The sequence below is a fragment of the Thamnophis elegans genome, chromosome Z, assembly GCF_009769535.1.
Source record: "Thamnophis elegans isolate rThaEle1 chromosome Z, rThaEle1.pri, whole genome shotgun sequence".
NCBI lineage: Eukaryota > Metazoa > Chordata > Lepidosauria > Squamata > Colubridae > Thamnophis > Thamnophis elegans.
Window position 1 is genome coordinate 40,521,087 of NC_045558.1, and position 18,854 is coordinate 40,539,940.

Here is an 18,854-nt window from a genome sequence, read left to right on the forward strand (position 1 = left end):
TAGTAGACGGTAAAATGGATTACAAGGGTATACACAAGAAAAGTACTAGAAGGAAACTACCGACCGCCTATGCAAATATGGTGAAGGAACTAGACCTCTATGATGTCTGGTGAACAATGAATGACAAGATACAACAGTACACATTCTACTCTCAACCACATAATTCTTGGTCCCGTATCGATATGGTCTGGTCAAACCCGGAACTACTTATGGATACTGTAAATATTGAAATAACAACAAACAAGTGGGCCGACCATCATCCAGTCTTATGGCAATGGAAAGGAAAGACAAGGATAAAAGCTAGGTGGACATTAAACCAGAACATATTACAAGAGAAACAATTTGTACAATCAATAGAAAAGGAATTGGGATATTTTTTCAAAGAAAACGGTAAAGAGCAGACATCAATACAAAACGTCTGGGATACGATGAAGGCAGTCGTGAGGGGAACATCAATAGCCTATATAGCAAGAAGAAATAAAATGCATAGGGAAAAACTTAATACATTGAACAAAGAATTAAGAGAGATAGAACTGCTGATTCAGAAAGAGCCAGACAATATTAAATACAGGGAAAAAGGAGAGTTAATTAAACACCAAATAAATCTGATTTCTCAAGAGGAAGTAGCACAAAACATTAAGAGAATGAAGCAGAACTATTTTGAACATGCAAATAAAACTGGGCGATGGCTGGCTCACAAAATAAGAAAAGATGAGGCAAAAAGAACTATTAAACAACTGAGCGACGAGGAGGGGAACTTGAAACAGGAAATAGGGGAAAAGAAAAAGATTGTACCGAACTACTATAAGAAACTATATGAACCGGACGAAATTAGTGAACAAGACATCAGAAAATACCTAATAGAACAGAAACTTCCAGTCTTGTCGGAGGAGATGAGAGAGATGCTTGATAAGGAAATTACACAAGAGGAATTGAAAAAGGCCATTCAAAAACAAAAAAACAATAAAACACCTGGTCCAGATGGGCTTCCATCGGAAATCTATAAAAAACTCCAAAATACCGTAGAAGACAAATTGTTAGAATTATTTAATGAGGCACTACAAAACGGTAAGGTTCCAAAATCATGGGGGGAAGCTTTCATTACCCTAATACCAAAGGAAGAGGCGGATAGTAGTAAAATTCAAAACTATAGACCTATATCCTTGTTAAACGCGGATTACAAAATTTTTTATATCAATTTTGGCGGAAAGATTAAAAATAATATTAAATCAAAATATCCATTCGGACCAAAACGGCTTTCTCCCTAAAAGACACATTCGGAACAATACAAGAATAATAATTAACACCTTGGAATTCTACGAAACAAGATCTGAGAAACAATTAGCATTAATTTTTGTCGACACGCAGAAAGCATTCGATAACTTAGATTGGAATTTTTTAATCACACAACTAAAAATGATGAAATTCGGCGACAAATTTATTAAGATTATAGAAACTATATATTCACAGCAATCAGCAAACATTATAATTAATGGAGAATTAACAGAGAGGGTACGAATCGGAAAGGGTGTTAGACAAGGGTGTCCGCTCTCCCCATTACTATTTATTATGTCATTAGAGGTTCTCCTAAATCAGATAAGATTAAATCAGGAAATTAGGGGTTTGACCATAAAAAAAGAACAATATAATACACAGGCCTTCGCGGACGACATGGTCTTTATTGTGGAAGACCCTCTAATCTCGGGACCGAAATTAATGAAGGACATTGAGGACTTTGGGCGTGTGGCCGGATTAAAAATAAATAAGGAAAAAACAAAAATGATTATAAAGAACTTTCCCAAAAAACAGATAGAAGAACTAGAGAAAGCAATGGAATTAAAGGTAACTAAAAAGGTCAAATACTTAGGGATTTGGCTATCTGCGAAATGCTCTTCTATAAAAGAAGATAACTATGATAAACTATTACGAAACATCCAAAAAGATTTAAAAAATTGGTCGAAGCTACAAATATCATTGATGGGAAGAATCGCAGTAATCAAGATGAATGTCTTGCCAAAAATTCTCTATTTATTTCAAACGGCACCCGTCAAATTAGGAAAAATTTTTTATAACGATTTGGATAAAATGGTACGAAATTTTGTGTGGAATGGCAAAAAGCCTAGAATAAAATATAAGCATCTTCAAGATAAAAGAGCGCAAGGTGGAATGGGCCTACCGGAATGGAAAGCATATCATCAAGCAGCAACAACAATGTGGATAAAAGAGTGGGTAATGTTAACCAACAAAAGAATCCTAACGATAGAGGGCCACGACTTGCAATGCGGGTGGCACAATTACTTATGGTGTGAGGGAAATAAAGTCCACAATTATTTTAGAAGACACCATTTAAGAGGGGTACTGATTAAGGATTGGCTGGAAATTAGAAGGAAATTTTATATCCAACTACCCAAATGGATATCCCCGACGGAAGCCCTGATATACCCAAATTTGATAAATTTTGACAAAAATGTTATTTACAAACAGCTGTTAGATGATCAAAATAGACTAAATTCCAGGGAAAATTTGGCTGAAATGGGAATAAATATTGATTGGTGGCCATACTTTCAAATACAAAATAAATACAAATCAGATCTAGCACAATTGGCTTTCAGGACAAGGACCAGGAACTGGATAAAATCTTAATAGGACCAGAAATTAATCTTGAAAATATATAACTGCTTGCTGATCCGAAAAATGGAAGCAGAAAGAGTGAAAGAAGTCATGGTAACCTGGGCGGATTAACGATAAAGAAGACACAGACTTTTATAAAGTCTGGGAGAAATTGTACAAATGGCTTGATGAGACAGTGAGGATTCAGATATAAAAGGAGATAGCTGACTAACAAAACGATCTAAGCAACAACTCAAATAAACAATACACAAAGACAGAGGGACAAATGAGAGTAGAAATGTATTAGAGGTGAGAATTCACCGTTGAGTAACACCATTAGACCACAACGTTGGAATAACTTGAAAAGCTGATAGGTAATCCGTTATAACTACCTGCATGGAATTAGCAACCTAGTTTCATACTAGGTAAGGCGAGATGAGCAATGGGAGATGAAAATATGTAAAGAGCTTTATCTATTTTTGTATCTTGTATTTTGTAAATCTTGACTTTTTTATATAACTTTCAAATAAGGGAAAAAAAGAAAAGAAAAAGAGAACCGGGTCATCCTCTGAAGAGGAGAATATGTAAAGACAAGAACGGTTAGAGTGGATGGAGGGAGGAGTAGAAGGAAAGATAGGAAGGAGAGGAGAAAGGAGAGGAATAGGAGAAAGGGAAAGGCAGAGGAAGAATGGGAGGGAATGTAAGAGTAGGAAAGAGGGGAGGAATGGGAAGAAGAGGGGAAGGGTAAAGGGGAGGAAGGGGAAGGAGAGAAGGGAAAGGAGAGGCGGAAGGAGAGAAGAAAGAGAAGAAAGGGGGGTAGGAAGGAGGGAGGGAAGCAAGGAGGGAAGGAAGGAGAGAAGGAAGGAGGGAATGTAGGAGAGAAGAAAGGAGGGAAGGAAGGAGGAAATGTAGGAGAGAAGGAAGGGGGGAAGGAAGGGAAAGGAAGGAGAGAAGGAGAAAAGAAAGGAAGGAAGGAGAGAAGGAGAGAGGGAAGGAAGGGGAGTAGGACAGAAGAAACGAGGGAAGGAAAGAGGGAGGGAGGGAAGAAGAAGTAGGACCGTTGTAAGATAAGATGGATCTATGGGATGATAAAAAAGCAATCTTCAAGTATATTGTCAACAGTAGGGAAAAATTGTTATAAATACATATTATTAATAACAGATGAGATCATATAATTGAAAAAAAAAGTCTATACTGAGATGTAAAAAAATCAGACCAAGATAAATACTTTCATAATTTTTCCATCTATAATAATAAACATATAAACTGTACAATTGAATTTGGAAATAAATATTTTAGTCTTTTGGGGGGGAGGAAGGGGAGGTGTAGGATGGCATGGCATATCTGGCCCTGGGAATCTTTGCCAATTTTTCCTTGTAAAAGTGCTCCAAATCTATCAGATTTCAAGGGCTTCTCCTGTGCATAGCCTTCTCCAACTCACCCCAGAGATTTTAAATTGGATTTCGGTATGAACTCTGGCTGGGCCATTCCAAAATTCTCTTGTTGATTTGTGTCGTTGTTGTATTGAAATGTAAAATTCCTCTTCATCTTTAGCATTTTAACAGCAGCCTGAAAATATTGTGCCAAAATTGACTTATATGTGGAACTGTTCTTAATTCCCTTTGCCTGGACTAAAGCCCCAGTTCCAGCTAAAGAAAAGCTGTCCCAAAGCATAGTGCTGCCACCAATATGCTTCACTGTGGATATGGTGTATTTCTGGTGATGTGCAGTGGGTTTTTTTTTTGAATTAAACATATTTTTTGGAATTATAATGAAAACGTTCAGCTTTGGTCTCATTAGACCATAATATATTTTCCAACATGTTTTTGTCAGACTTGTGTAGGTTTTTGCAAAATATATCTGAGCTTGAATGTTTTTGGTTGTGAGGAAAGGCTTCTGTCTTTCCATCCTGTCCCTATCCAAGAACTCTGACCATATGAAGAATATGGGAGATTGTTATCACATGTAATACAAAATTAGTACTTGCCAGAAATTCCTGCAGCTTCTTTAATATTGCCGTATGCCTCATGGCAGTTTTTTGGACCAGTATTCTTGTTTTTCCATCAATTTTAGAGAGAGATCAATTTCTTGGTAATGGATGGTGCCATTTTTTTCAATTTGTTGGTGACTTCGCTGTGTTCCATGATATATACCAGTGTTTCCCAAAGTGTGGTACACGTACCCCCAGGGGTACGGGAAGAGTTTGGTGGGGGTACGCGTTGCACCGGAGTTTGGTGGGAATCACGTGGGAATATCCACTGCACCGTGCTTAGCTGCGCCCACAGAACAAGGAAAGAAATAGGCGCGTATCGCAGTTTTTATATGGGAACTGGGGCCATCGTACATCGTATCGCAACTCATTATGGCGGGAACTTCTGCGCATGCTTCGCGCAGCTCGGGTTAAAATTAACCCACATCTCAGATTAAAATTAACAACCAGGGAACCAAATTATGATGATTTGTCATCTCAACATAAACAATTTCATCCTTATTGAATCAAATAAATGTTCTTTATAATATAACTTTTGTTTATTTTGCATATGTATCAAAAAAATAAAAAATAAATGTATTTTGATTTTTATTAAAGCATATGATTTTTATGAGGGGTACTCAGCGTTACGAAAATTATAGAAGGGGTACACATATGTCAAAAGTTTGGGAAACACTGATAAATACAAAGCCTTGAAAAATTTCTTGTACATTTCTCCTTCCAACAGTGGGATTTCTTTGATGCTTTTTGATGCTCTTTACAGACAATGAATGGTTTTTGCTGAAAGAGGCAACTGAGTAAATGTCAGAAAAATCCCACTAGAACAGCTGAACTTTTTGCAGGCTTGATCAGAGTCACTTGACTACTTTTTAACTTCAGTTTGAATGTGATTGGTTAAAATAGCCACATCCCTAAGATATGTGCACTTATGCAGTCAAATTATTCTAATTTTTCATTGTTATTTTTTCCCTAAAAAAATCAGTTTGTTTTTCATTTGAATTCTACAGCTTATATGTTACAAGTACTCCTTGACTTACAGCAAAGATGATTAGGGAACTGGAGACTAACACATATGAACAACGGTTGCAGGATCTGGGCATGTGTAGTTTAATGAAAAGAAGGAATAGGGGAGACATGATAGCAGTGTTCCAATATCTCAGGGGTTGCCACAGAGAAGAGGGAGTCAAACTATTCTCCAAGGCACCTGAGGGTAGAACAAGAAGCAATGGGTGGAAACTAATCAAGGAGAGAAGCAATTTAGAACTGAGGAGAAATTTCCTGACAGTTAGAACAATTAATCAGTGGAACAGCTTGCCTTCAGAAGTTGTGAATGCCCCAACACTGGAAGTCTTTAAGAAGATATTGGATAGCCATTTGTCTGAAAGGGTATAGGGTTTCCTGCCTAGGCAGGGGGTTGGACTAGAAGACCTCCAAGGTCCCTTCCAACTCTGTTGTATTGTACTTAGTGATCTTTTGAAGTTACAGCACTGAAAAAAGTGACTTACAACCATTTTTCATACTTATGATTGTTATAGCATCTCCATCATGTGATAAAAATTCAGATGCTTGGCAACTGACTCATTTATGACAGTTCCAGTGTCCTCGGGATCACATGATCACCTTTTGCAACCTTCTGAGAAGCAAATCAAGGGGGGAGCCAGATTCATTTATCAACTGTGTTACTAATTTAACCACTGCAGTGATTCGGTTCCACCACAAAACCGCGGAGTACAAAATCGCGCTCGACGGAAGCGCGCATTTGACGTCATCACAGCGCGACGAAAACATCGCGTTGTGATTGAAAAATGTAAAAATAAAGCAAAAACCTTACCCTAACCCCCCCAAGCCTAACCCTTAACCTAACCCTAAATCTAACCCTAAACCTAACCGTTAACGTAACGCTAAACCTAACCCTAACCCTTAACCTAACGCTAAACGTAACGCTAATGCTCTAACCCTAACCCTAACCCTTAACCTAACCCTAACCCTAACTCTTATCTTTATGTGAATCGGCTTGCTTTAATTTTTTTTTTTTTTTTTTTTAGAATTTGACCCTTTTTATAGAACTTTTTTATTTTTCTTTAAAAAAAAACACAAATATGTCATCATTTGTCAATCATTAAGACATTGAAGTACAATTTTTTGTTGTTGTTGTGTGTACCCCTCCCTCCCTCCACCCCCCCCCCCTCCTCCTTCCCCCCCCCCCGACTTCCCAGAACCCGTACACGGTATGGATTTTTAACTAACACAGTCTAAAATCTATTGAGAAAAAAAGAAATAAAGAAATTAATGACATTCTAGATTGACCTTAGCTTCTTCTTACTGAACTGACTTTTAACAGTTTAAATCATTTCTGATCTTAAGCATAGGCTAACTGGAATTTCTTAGTCCCGTATTTATTTTGTATATAGTCAATCCATTTTTTCCAGTCTCGTTTATATATCTCATTTGAATGATCTTTGAGATATGCCGATATTTTAGCCATTTCAGCTAAGTTTGTTACTTTCAATGTCCATTCTTGGATTGTAGGCAAGTCTTCCTTCTTCCAATATTGCGCCACCAACAGTCTTGCTGCAGTTATCAGGTGCAGAATCAAATTGGTCTCTACCACTGTAAAGTCAGTACATATACCTAGTAAAAATAACTGAGGACTAAACTTTATCCTTCTTTTAAAAACATTTTGCATGACCCACCATATTTTTATCCAAAATGCCTTAACCTTTTGGCAGGTCCACCATATATGATAATATGTAGCATCGAGAGAACCACACCTCCAACATTTAGGCTGTACATTCGGATACATAGAAGCCAGCTTTGCCATCTATAGAACATCTTGTAAAAATTTTCTCTCAGATTTTGAGCTTGTGTAAATTTCACATTTCTTACCCAGATTCTTTCCCATGTATCCAACATTATTGGTTCCTCAATATTTTGAGCCCATTTTATCATACAATCTTTAACTAATTCTGTTTCCGAATCCATCTGTATTAATACATTATATATCCTCTTTATATGCATTAAGCTTTGATCTCTTATTTGTTTAAACAGATTATCCTCAACTTGAATAAAACCAATTTTTTGATCTATTTTCCACCTAGCCTGTAATTGCCCATACTGGAACCATGTTTGAACTACCTTCTCCTCTTTTAATACCTCTAAAGATTTTAATTGTAATACCCCCCTTTCCGAGGTAAGAAGCTGTCTGTAAGTAATTCTGTCCTGTTTTTGTGCTGTATTCATATTTTCAATTGCGTGTCTAGGAATTGCCCACATGGGTATCTTGTCATTTAATTTATATTGGTATTTCTTCCAAACCCGCAATAAAGCATTTCTTAAAATATGACTTTTAAAATTCTTATCCAATTTTTTGTTGAATAACAGATAAGCATGCCAACCAAATACCAGATCGTGTCCCTCAATATTCAATATTCTATCATTGGTTAAATGAGTCCAATCACTAATTACAGATAATGCCACTGCATCATAATATAGTTTTAAATTAGGTAGTTTCAATCCTCCTCTCTCACGTACATCTTGCATTATTTTCATCTTTACCCTCGGCTTCTTTCCTGCCCACACAAATTTGTTGATACCCTTCTGCCATTCTAAAAGGTTCGCATATTTTTTAAGTATAGGTAACATTTGGAAAAGAAATAAAATTTTTGGTAAAATGTTCATTTTCACTGCCGCTATCCTACCCAGCAAAGATAAGTGCAATTTCTCCCATTTTTTCATCTCTGTCTGTATGCTATGCCAAAGTGGTTCATAATTATGCTTATATAATTTCCCATTTGAAGTTAAAATGTTAACTCCAAGATATTTGACTTTTTTAACTACCTCACATCCTAGCATCACTCCTAATTCTTCCTTTTGTTTAATATTCATATTTATAGCTAATATTTTGGTTTTTCCTAAGTTTATTTTAAAGCCCGACACTTGACCATATTGATTAATCGTATTCATTAAAACCATACTGGATTCCTGCGGTTGTTCCAATATTATGACCAAATCATCCGCAAAAGCGCGGACTCTATATTCTTGCTGCCTAATCTTGATCCCTTTTAAACCATCCAAGCCCCGTATTTTATTCAACAATACTTCCAAAGTTATAATAAACAATAATGGGGACAAAGGACAGCCCTGTCTTGTACCTTTTCCAATTTGAAAAGAGTCTGTTAAACTTCCATTGACTATGATTTGTGCTGTTTGCTGTTGGTATATTGCTTTAATTGACTGTAAAAAATTATCTCCTATCTGCATTTTTTGCAGTATCTTCAACAGAAATTGCCAGTTAACTCGATCAAAGGCCTTTTCAGCATCCAAAAATATAAACGCAGCAGGGATCTGGTTGTTCTTTCCCAAATATTCTAATGCATTAATAATTAATCTAACATTACTTTTCATCTGTCTCCCTTGTATAAAACCTGGTCCGTATGTATCAATTGTTGAGTGACCAACATTAACCTATTTGCTAATATTTTAGTAAAAATTTTATAATCTACATTCAGTAATGAAATAGGTCTATAATTTTTGGGTTGAGTAGTATCTTGATCTTCTTTGGGTATCAAAGATATAAACGCTGTCTTCCAAGATGGAGGGACTTTACCTTCCGTTTGAATCATATTAAATAATTCTCTAAGAGGTTCTACCATTTCTAACTGTAAGTTTTTATAGTAAACCGCTGTCAAGCCATCTGTACCTGGTGCTTTCCCTGACTTTAATTGCTTAATTACCTGCAGGATTTCCCCCGAGGTTATTGGTTGATTCAATTTTTGCCTGTGTTCTTCTCTAACTGAAGGTATTTTCTCTTTGTCTAAATATTTGTCTATGTCTAAACCATTAATTTTATCCCCTTTATACAGTTCTGTAAAAAATTCCCAGAAAGCCTTTTGAATCTCTTCCTGTTGAAACACCTCCTTCCCTCTGTAAATCAGTTTAGATATATTTCGAGTTTTCCTTTTTTTCCTAATCTGATAAGCTAACCATCTGCCAGGTTTGTTTGCATTACAAAAAGTATTGTGTTTTGCATATAATAAATTAGTAGCTACCTGGTCAGAGATCAACATGTCAAATTGAGATTTTAATATGTTAATAGCTTCCTTAACCTTTGTATCGTCTGGGTTCATTGTTAACTCCAGCTCTTTTCTCTTAATTTCCTCTTCCAGTTCTGTTCGTTTTAACCCTTGCTTATTTCTATGTGTTTTATTTATATTCATCAAAACTCCTCTCATATACGCTTTGCTTGCGTCCCATACAAATTCCATAGATGTACCCTTATTCATATTCAAAACAAAATATTCAGATAGTAATTTTTTACAATCATTAATATACTTTTCATATCTAAATAAGTTTTCATTCAATCTCCAAGACCTTCTTGCCTGCACTACCCTTCCCAACTCCATCCAAACTGGGTTATGGTCCGAAAGGACCCTAGCCGCAATCTTTGTTTTCTTGACCCTAGAAAGCAAATCATTAGTGGTTAGAATAAAATCAATCCTTGAGAGGGATTGATGCCTGTCCGAGAAGAAAGTGAAGTCATATTCCTCTGCATTTCTTTCTCGCCAAATATCTCTCAATTCAAAATCATCCATAATGTCAAAGAAAGATTTGGGTAACTTTGCTCGCATCTTGGTATTTAGGCGGGAAATCTTCTTATCTCTCTTAGTGTCTATCACTCCATTCCAGTCACCCAATAGTATACAGGAACTATAGTCCCACTGTACTAATTTAGCATGAAGATTTCTATAGAATCTATCTTGCTGTTGATTGGGAGCATAAATTCCCAAAAGTAATGTCTTTTTCCCTTCTAAGATTAAGTCTAAAGCAATATATCTTCCGAAGGGATCTGCTTCTATTAATTCAGCTTTCATATCTTTTCTTAAGTATACAACTATACCATTCTTCTTTTCCATAGCAGAAGCTGCAAAATGTTGACCAAGTTTTGAGTTGATCAAATATTTTTGATCAGTTGACTTGATATGAGTTTCTTGCAAACAAATTACATCGTTCTTAAACTGTTTGAGATAATGAAATATTTTCTTCCTCTTCTGTGGAGAGTTCAGTCTGTTGACATTCCATGTTAAAATCTTAGTTGTCATCTTTGGTTGGTTGAAGCATTTTTAGAGCTTCCTGCACGGCCTGTTTAACCTTAGGTCTAGCTCCTCCCACTGCTTCCAGATTTGTTATTGTAGTTCCTTGATCGATAGCCGATGATTGTTGATGCTGTTGCTTTTTAGCTTGTTTCTCCATACGTCTAGTAGTCATGCGGCTAGGTCTTGGTTCCATAGCACCTTGCACTTCTAGAGAAGAGAGATGCTCCATCTTGTCTGGTGGTTGTGTAGTTTGCTGTCTATCCTGTCCTTCTTGTGGTCTTTCTCTAGGTCCAGATGGTGCAGGGTGTCCGGCCTTCAATATATTATAATAAAAATCTCGAGCTTTCCATACAGAGTTGAGGCGGTACCTTTGCTTATCAAATGTAAATATGATGCCGAATGGTGCATCCCATCTATACTGTATCTGACGATTTCTGAGTTCTTCGACCAAAAAAGCGTAGTCTCTCCTGGCTCTTAACATTTGAGGTGGTATCTCTTTCAAAACAGCCAGGTCTTGACCGCCAATTTGAAGCTTAGTGTTATAAGACGCTTGCAGTACCATATTTCTAAGCTCTCTTGTAGTAAAATATATAACGATGTCTCGAGGAAGCTGCTTCTGCTTTGCCAGCCAGGAGTTAACGCGGTAAGCTTTGTCAATTTGCCAGTCTTGGTTGGTCCCTGGTCTTCCCATCAGGCGGTCAAAAGCTTCCGATAGGATCTGTTTCAGGTTCTCCTGTTTCTCCTCACGCAGCTCCCTTACTCTTAATGCGAACTCCATTTGTCGGTACTGTATCATAATAATTTCTTTTTCAGCATTTTCCACTTTTTGTTCCACCACCTCTGTTTTCAATGTCAAGTTAGCATTGGCATCATTAAGAACCTCTAGAGTATCTTCCACTCCAGAAATATGTTCTGTTAATACAGTTACAAGACTCAGCATATCGTCTCTAATTTTATCAACCTTAGCCTCAAATTTCTCATACAGCTCCTGTTTAAGTCCTTTTATTTCACTTTTAATTTCTTCTTTCATTTCTTTTATTTCCTCTTTTCTCTCCTCTCTATTATCTCTAAATTTATCTTCCATTTTAATTGTCTGTGCATTAAGAGCCTCGCTTAGATTACTCAGGAAAAATTCTTTCGTTAACACATCCCCAGCAGGGGGCGTAGGAAGCGGAGGCTGCAGCTTTGTGCCAGGCACTGAGAATGTGCCCCTGGAAGTAGAGGGTGACGACTTCAAGTTAATATTTGGTTTTGAGGCCATTTCAAAATTTATCTGCCTGCAGTTAATAAAACTCTATTGCCTGAATATACAGCTTTAAGTAAAGAGGCTTTTATTTTGAAGTTTAAGGCTTGGCAAAACTTTCAGTGAGTAAACATTGTAACAAGACCGTTCAGCAGATTCATCACCATTTAACTTCCAGATAAGCAAGGTTAATGAAGGAGTAAAATTCTTCTATTGTGAAACCAAAACATATGATAATCAATCTCTTTTGTTTTGAATTCTTGTGAGGATTAGCAAAAAGTGTTCGTTATTACCGGAGAAACCAGCCTGCTCGGCGCCATTTTAAAAGCCTCTGAGTAAATAATTTTTCGGAGGAGAAAAAGAAAAGAAGCTAAAATGTTGATAAGCAATTATTGTCCACGCAGTAAACGGATTCAGCTCGTGATAAGATTAAATCAAACAAAACTTTGAGCAGAGTGGGGGAGACCTACTTTGTCCTGCACAAGGCAGTTTGAAGTTCCCAGCACGGACAGCCGTTCTGCCTTGGGCTAGCCCCCCTTTCCTTGCAAGCACAAAAGCTGCAAAAATCGAAGAGCATTTGCCAGCAAAACAGTTTCTTCTTTCCTTCTTGCCTGAAGGATAAGAAAACCTGATAAGACGTCAGATGGAAGATCCTCTAAACAGGTACGTAGCCAGGAATTCGGAGGCAGCTGATTTTTTGCTGCCACCACCAGTAGGCTCCTCCCAGGAAGGCTTGCTTTAATGTTAATTTTATTTCAATTTTTAATTTTTTTCGTCGCGCTGTGATGACATCACATGCGCGCTTTCGGCGATTGCGATTTTGTCCTCTGCGGTTTTGACGGGTCACGCAGTGATTCACTTAACAACTGTGGCAAGAAAGTTTGTTAAGTGGGGCAAAATTCATTTAACAAATGTCTAACTTTGCAACAGAAATTATGGGCTCAACTGTGGTTGTAAATCAAGCACTAGATTTATTTAGATTTAGATTTTATTTTAGATTTTATTTATTATTTATAGGCCGCCCTTTTCCCTGAGGGGACTCAGGGCGGCTTACAATTCATGGGAGGGGGTGTGCAAGACAAAACATAAGACAGTACGTGAATAAAAACAAACAAACAATAAAACACAACTTTCATTCAACATTCGGGTGGGGCGGATTAGAATCTTTATCCCCAGGCCTGACGGGATAGCCAGATCTTAAGGGCTGTGCGGAAAGTCTGGACGGTGGTGAGGGTGCGAATCTCCACGGGGAGATCGTTCCAAAGGGTCGGAGCTACTACTGAAAAGGCTCTCCGCGTAGTCGCCAGTCGGCACTGACTGGCGGATGGAACTCGGAGGAGGCCTAATCTGTGCGATCTAATAGGTCGAAGGGAGGTAATTGGCAGGAGGCGGTCTCTCAAGTACTCAGATCCACTACCATGGAGGGCTTTATGGATGGTAAGTAGCACCTTGAAGCGCACCCGGAGATCAACAGGTAGCCAGCGCAGCTCGCGGAGGATAGGTGTTATGTGGGCGAACCGCAGTGCGCCCACAATCACTCGCACGGTCGCATTCTGGACTAGCTGAAGTCGCCGGACCACATTGCAGTATTCCAGCCTAGAGGTCACAAGGGCTCGAGTGACTGTTGTGAGGGCCTCCCGATTCAGGTAGGGTCGCAACTGGCGCACCAGGCGAACCTGGGCAAATGCCCCCCTGGTCACAGCCGACAGGTGATGGTCAAAGGTCAGCTGTGGGTCCAGGAGGACTTCCAAGTTGCGAACCCTATCTGAGGGGTATAAAATTTGACCCCCCAGCCTGAGCGATGGAACACTGGCCAAATTATTGGGAGGGAAACACAACAGCCACTCGGTCTTGTCCGGGTTGAGTACCAGTTTGTTAGCTCTCATCCAGTTCTTAACGGCCTCAAGACCCCGGTTCATCACGTCCACCGCTTCATTGAGTTGGCACGGGGCGGACAGATACAACTGAGTGTCGTCCGCGTATTGGTGGTATTTTATCCCGTGCCTCCGAATGATCTCACCCAGCGGTTTCATGTAGATGTTAAATAGTAGGGGGGATAAGACCGAACCCTGCGGCACCCCATATGTTAGGGGCCTAGGGGACGATCTCTGCCCCCCAACCAACACCGACTGCGACCTGTCCGACAGGTAGGAGGAGAACCACTGCAAAACAGTGCCTCCCACCCCCACCTCCCGCAGTCGTCGCAGAAGGATACCATGGTCGATGGTATCGAAAGCCACCGAGAGGTCAAGGAGAACCAGGATGGAGGCATGGCCTCCATCCCTGGCTCTCCAAAGATCATTGGTCAATGCGACCAAAGCGGTTTCTGTGCTGTAACCAGGTCTGAAGCCGGACTGGAAGGGGTCAACTTGTATGGAAGGGGTCAACTGGAAGGGGTCTACTTGTATATTTAAGGTGAAAAAATTCTGAAGTGATTTATGTTGGTCTGAGTTTTACATCTCAAAATCCTGGCATTTAAACGGGTGTGTAGATGTTTTTTTTAATACACTGTAGTTTCAAGTTATTTGGTAGTTAATGGAATTATCTGGTTTTGCCCTTTGAATATGGAGAAATCAGCAATTTGAATCCATTTTTCAGAGACCAGGCTGGCTGAGATTTCTGACATTTAAACAAGCTAATTATTATAGCAACTTGAAATGGCGATAAGGCTTATTCCTATTCTCGCTGTGCCAGTATTAGCAGTCATCATTCCTGTTTATTGACTTGACAGGAATTCAGAAACATGTGAAAGCATCCTAATCTTGGTGAAATTAGATAGAGCTTAGGATAGAGAAGATGATATATGTCTTTTGATAACTACCTAGAAATCAGAGGTGGGTTCCTACTGGTTCGGCCAAACCAGTAGTGGTATGGTGGCATGGGTTCCTGGAACCGGCAGTACCCAAGTCTGCCATGCCCCCAAACTGGTTCTCTGATCGGCGCCATTGGCACTGCCATCTTGTTTTAAGTTCTACGCATGCACAGAACAAGTTTAATTTTATTGTGCATGTGTGCATCTAGCACGCAAAGCGCACACTGTGCACAAAGCACACAGACAAGCAAACCAGCAGTAAAGCTGGGCGGAACCCACCCCAGCTAGAAATTACACATTTATGTAGATTATACACTACAGTTGTTGCCAAATATAACTCCTTTCCTATTCTAATTGTCATTGTTCTGAAAGTGAGAAACACAGCGTTATTAGGATGCAATTATTTTCATTTGGGCTAGAATATGTGCTTTTATTATTCACAAGAGTAAATATTCCATTGATTAATTCAGAAAATAAAAATATTCGGCAGAAATAGTTACCTTTTTCATATTCTGGGAAATTAGTTTAATAATCTCATGAAACAGCTTTTTACCCACCTGAATTTACCTTTTCAGGGATATATTATGGATATGAATATTGAAACCAAAACAATGGAAAGAGCAGCAAAATATCATAAAGTTTGGAAAGAATTAAGGGAGAAATCTTGTTTAATGCAACCAATGTTCCTGTTTTTATGCAAGGTAAATTGTACATCGAAGTGTATTTTTTCTTAGTTATTTCTGTGTAAAAATTTCAAAGATGTCATCATAGAAGGTACTTTCCCTGCTTTAAGATAGGACTCCTTAAACTTATATAGAGGATATAAGGACTAGATGACCTACAAGGTCCCTTCCAACTCTGTTAATCTGTTACAAAGAAAGTAACAGGAAAGTATTTCAGTGGCATGATATTTGATGTTTTCTGTTCCTGCACATAATGCTTTTGTTTTTATTTAAGCTTCATCCTATAGTATATCTAATGATTCCATATTATGCGGGAGCAAACCTGGGGGCACTGCAGATGACAGCACCTTTAAGTGTACAAGTAAGTAATCTGGTAGTGTGAAAGGAAACCGCCCTCTTGAATTTCTGAGCTAACCTTTTACCCTTGCATTCTTTAATTTTGTTAGATCTGCTAGCTGGGAATTCTGGGAATTGCCATCTTAAAGCATCTAGACATTATTACATTTAGGAAAAGAAGTTCTAATCAGTGAATTTAGTTTTTTTGCAGATCATATTATCTATATCTTCCATAGCTGCATAATGAAAGTAGCTTATAATTAACATTAAAACTGGGTATTCATAGCTGGAAAGCCTCAGAAGCATTCGAAATAGTTTTTATGAGTTTTCCATGGCTACCTCATATGTATTTTGCTTGCATCATTTTTGTTTAAAAATACTTCCTTTAGCAAATTAAATTTAATATGGAACATCTTAAATCTCTTTGCATGAATGGACACATTGTTAACTTTAGAAATATAGTTAAGAGGTTTCTATACTATATTGATTAATTGATTATTAATACTATACTGATTAATTGGCTGTTGAATATGGAATATTCAGAGAGAATTCTCCATTATTTCTCTTGGTCTGTGAATGTATATATGCAAGAGCTGTGTGTGTATTCAGTGTCTCACTTCATTTTCAGTGTTATTTACAAGATAGCTTTGTTTTTTATCCGTGACTAATATTCCAAATAGCATTAATCCTGTGAACTATCAAGCTTCCTTTTTCCTGTGCACTGCTTGAGAGTCCAAGCATGGTTAAATTGCGCAAAGACTGAGTTCAGACTCTTCGGCTACGCCTTCTGCTCCTTGTTAAGACCAGATTTTTAACTCAGTCTGCCCATCAGGATTAATTTAACTGAGCTCTAGCTGTTTTTTTAATTAATTCAGCTTGGACTCTCCAATTTAGAAGATTTATTTTATTTTATTTTTTCTTTTATTTTGCCCCCATTTGTTGTGTATTTTTTTTAAATTATTCTTTCCCTTTTCTCTCTTTGTGTGATGATCGTCAAGAGGTAAGAGAGGGAGAGGAGTGAGCTAGCAAGGGGAGTGCTTGCCTCTGTGCCTTAAGCGCAGAGGCTTCACTGGCTGGGAAGAACTGTGGGGGTCTCACACCGCAAACAGCTTTCCCGGCTTGAAAGTTTCTAAAAGGACTGGCTTGGAGGTTTTTTGTTTTCCTCTTGCAGTTGACATGGCTGTGTCCGCCATCTTGGAACGCCTCCCTCAGCACGTGGCGACCAATCAGGAGCCTCTGCTTCACACGCTTTCTTGGTGCCGCTGGTCAGCGCTGCTAGGCTCCTGGGGAGGACCACTCCCAGGTGGTGCGTGGGTGCCAGCGGCGCCGCCGCCATCCACACTTTTAAAAAGCAGTTTCCTGGCAGCAGCATTGCTTTGGCCACCCACGTGGCCATTCCTCTGGTCCTCCCACCTCTCTGACGGCTTGCCACACAGCCTCCACTCAGCAGCAGCGCCAGTGAGTTGATGAGCGACCACAAGGCTTCGGAGGCTGCCAGGACCACGTGGCTGGGCTTTTCCTCTCTCCAGCGTGCTTGGGCTGTGAGTCCCGGCAAGGATGCATTCCTCCCTTGGTTTCTAACTCTGCCACACCACCAGCTGTTGGATCTGCCTGCAGGATGCCTACCACCGCTTCAGAGCAGACTGCGACTTCAGGTCACGGTAGCTCTGGCCCTCCTGAGGCCAATACCAGGGGCAAGGCCAAAGGGAGGAGCAGAATGGTAGGGAAGGGCAAGGCCTCTGTAGAAGCAGTCCCTTTGCCTCCACGCCAAGGCAAGACAGCCAAGCTCTGGGAGGAGGGAGATCCCCCACTTGTTCCCATTGGGCCTTTTCAGAGGGTAGAGGGGGGAGGCGAGGAGCTAGATTTATCCTCAGACAATTCAGTAGTGGGCCCCAGCTCTCCTGGCCCTTCTCTTTGGTCAGAGCCTGGCTCCCCTCCCGAGTCCCCTCCTAGGCTTTCAGGCCCAGAACCTTCTCCCCTCCGCTTCTCGAGCCAGGCATCGCTCCATGGAGGACAGGGGTCTAGTGATTTCCTCTGAAGTGCAGGAGGTGCTTGCACATGCCATTTCACAGGGCATAGCTGATGGGTTTCAGCTCCAGAATGCTCCATCAGTGGGTGGGTGCAGGAAGGAACCTGTGGCTTTCACTAGCAGGGTGAGGCATCCATCCCTGGAATCCTCTGTCATCAGTGAGGTTTCTGTTGGCGATGAGCAGGATCAGGATGACCAGGAATTGTCTGAAGACGAAAATCTTCCCGCTGACACCCCTGCATTCTCAAGTTTATTTAGTCCCACTACATTCAAGTCCATTTTGCATAAGGCTAAAGTCATCACACAACTTGGCGTGCCCCTCAGGCTGGTCAGGGAACTCCCAGAGCGGATGCTCCTAATCCCAGGAACAATATGTTCAAGAAGCAGGCTCCAGCCCAGGATTTGGTTTCTGTGCCTGAACTGTTTTTAGACGTGGTACAACATCAATGGGTCCAACTGGACTCCTTAGCTGCTCCCAATGGAGGGGACAAAAACTACTCGGTAGAGGATTCTTTGGAGAATATTCTCAAAACTGTCCCCTGTAAATTCCCCTGTGGCCTCCTTGACATTTAATTCAGTTCTTCCAGCTGACCTCATTGAGGGCCTCAAGTCAGAGGATAGGAAGGCGGAAAAAGCCTGGAACAAAATTCTCAAGCGGCTGCTTGGGCCATTAAGGCTTCTTCCTCTGCCTCCTTCTTCCATCCTGTGACTGAAGGATCTTCTGGCTAAATTGCCTGCAGAAGACACACCTTTACGCCAAGACTTGAATAAAATCATTGCAGTGTCCCAGTACTCGGCTGATGCTTCATTGAATGCAGCCAAATTTGCCTGTAGGGCGCTGGCATCTAAGATAACATTTAGACGCCTTCTCTGGCCCTGTCACTGGCAGGTGGATATGGTCGAAATGGAAGCTCGCAGCTGCCTCCTTTAAAGGGGACAAGCTGTTTGTGGAGACTTTGGATTCGATCTTGGTTGAATCCAAGGACAAGAAGGTTCTTCCCACCAGTGCAAAGAAGCAGGATAGGAAGTGCCGCCCCTATTTTAGGAAGCAGTCCTTTT

At 39.9% G+C, this 18,854-nt stretch overlaps 1 protein-coding gene across 1 annotated transcript in view; it reads left to right on the plus strand.

The window, feature by feature from the left end:
* Positions 1 to 18,854, plus strand: part of STK31 (serine/threonine kinase 31) — a 74,391-nt gene that overhangs the window by 42,975 nt on the left and 12,562 nt on the right. The window contains exons 18-19 of the mRNA XM_032235833.1: positions 15,323 to 15,448; positions 15,705 to 15,791. Coding sequence (XP_032091724.1) covers positions 15,323 to 15,448; positions 15,705 to 15,791 — 213 coding nt within the window. The remainder of the gene's footprint in view (positions 1 to 15,322; positions 15,449 to 15,704; positions 15,792 to 18,854) is intronic.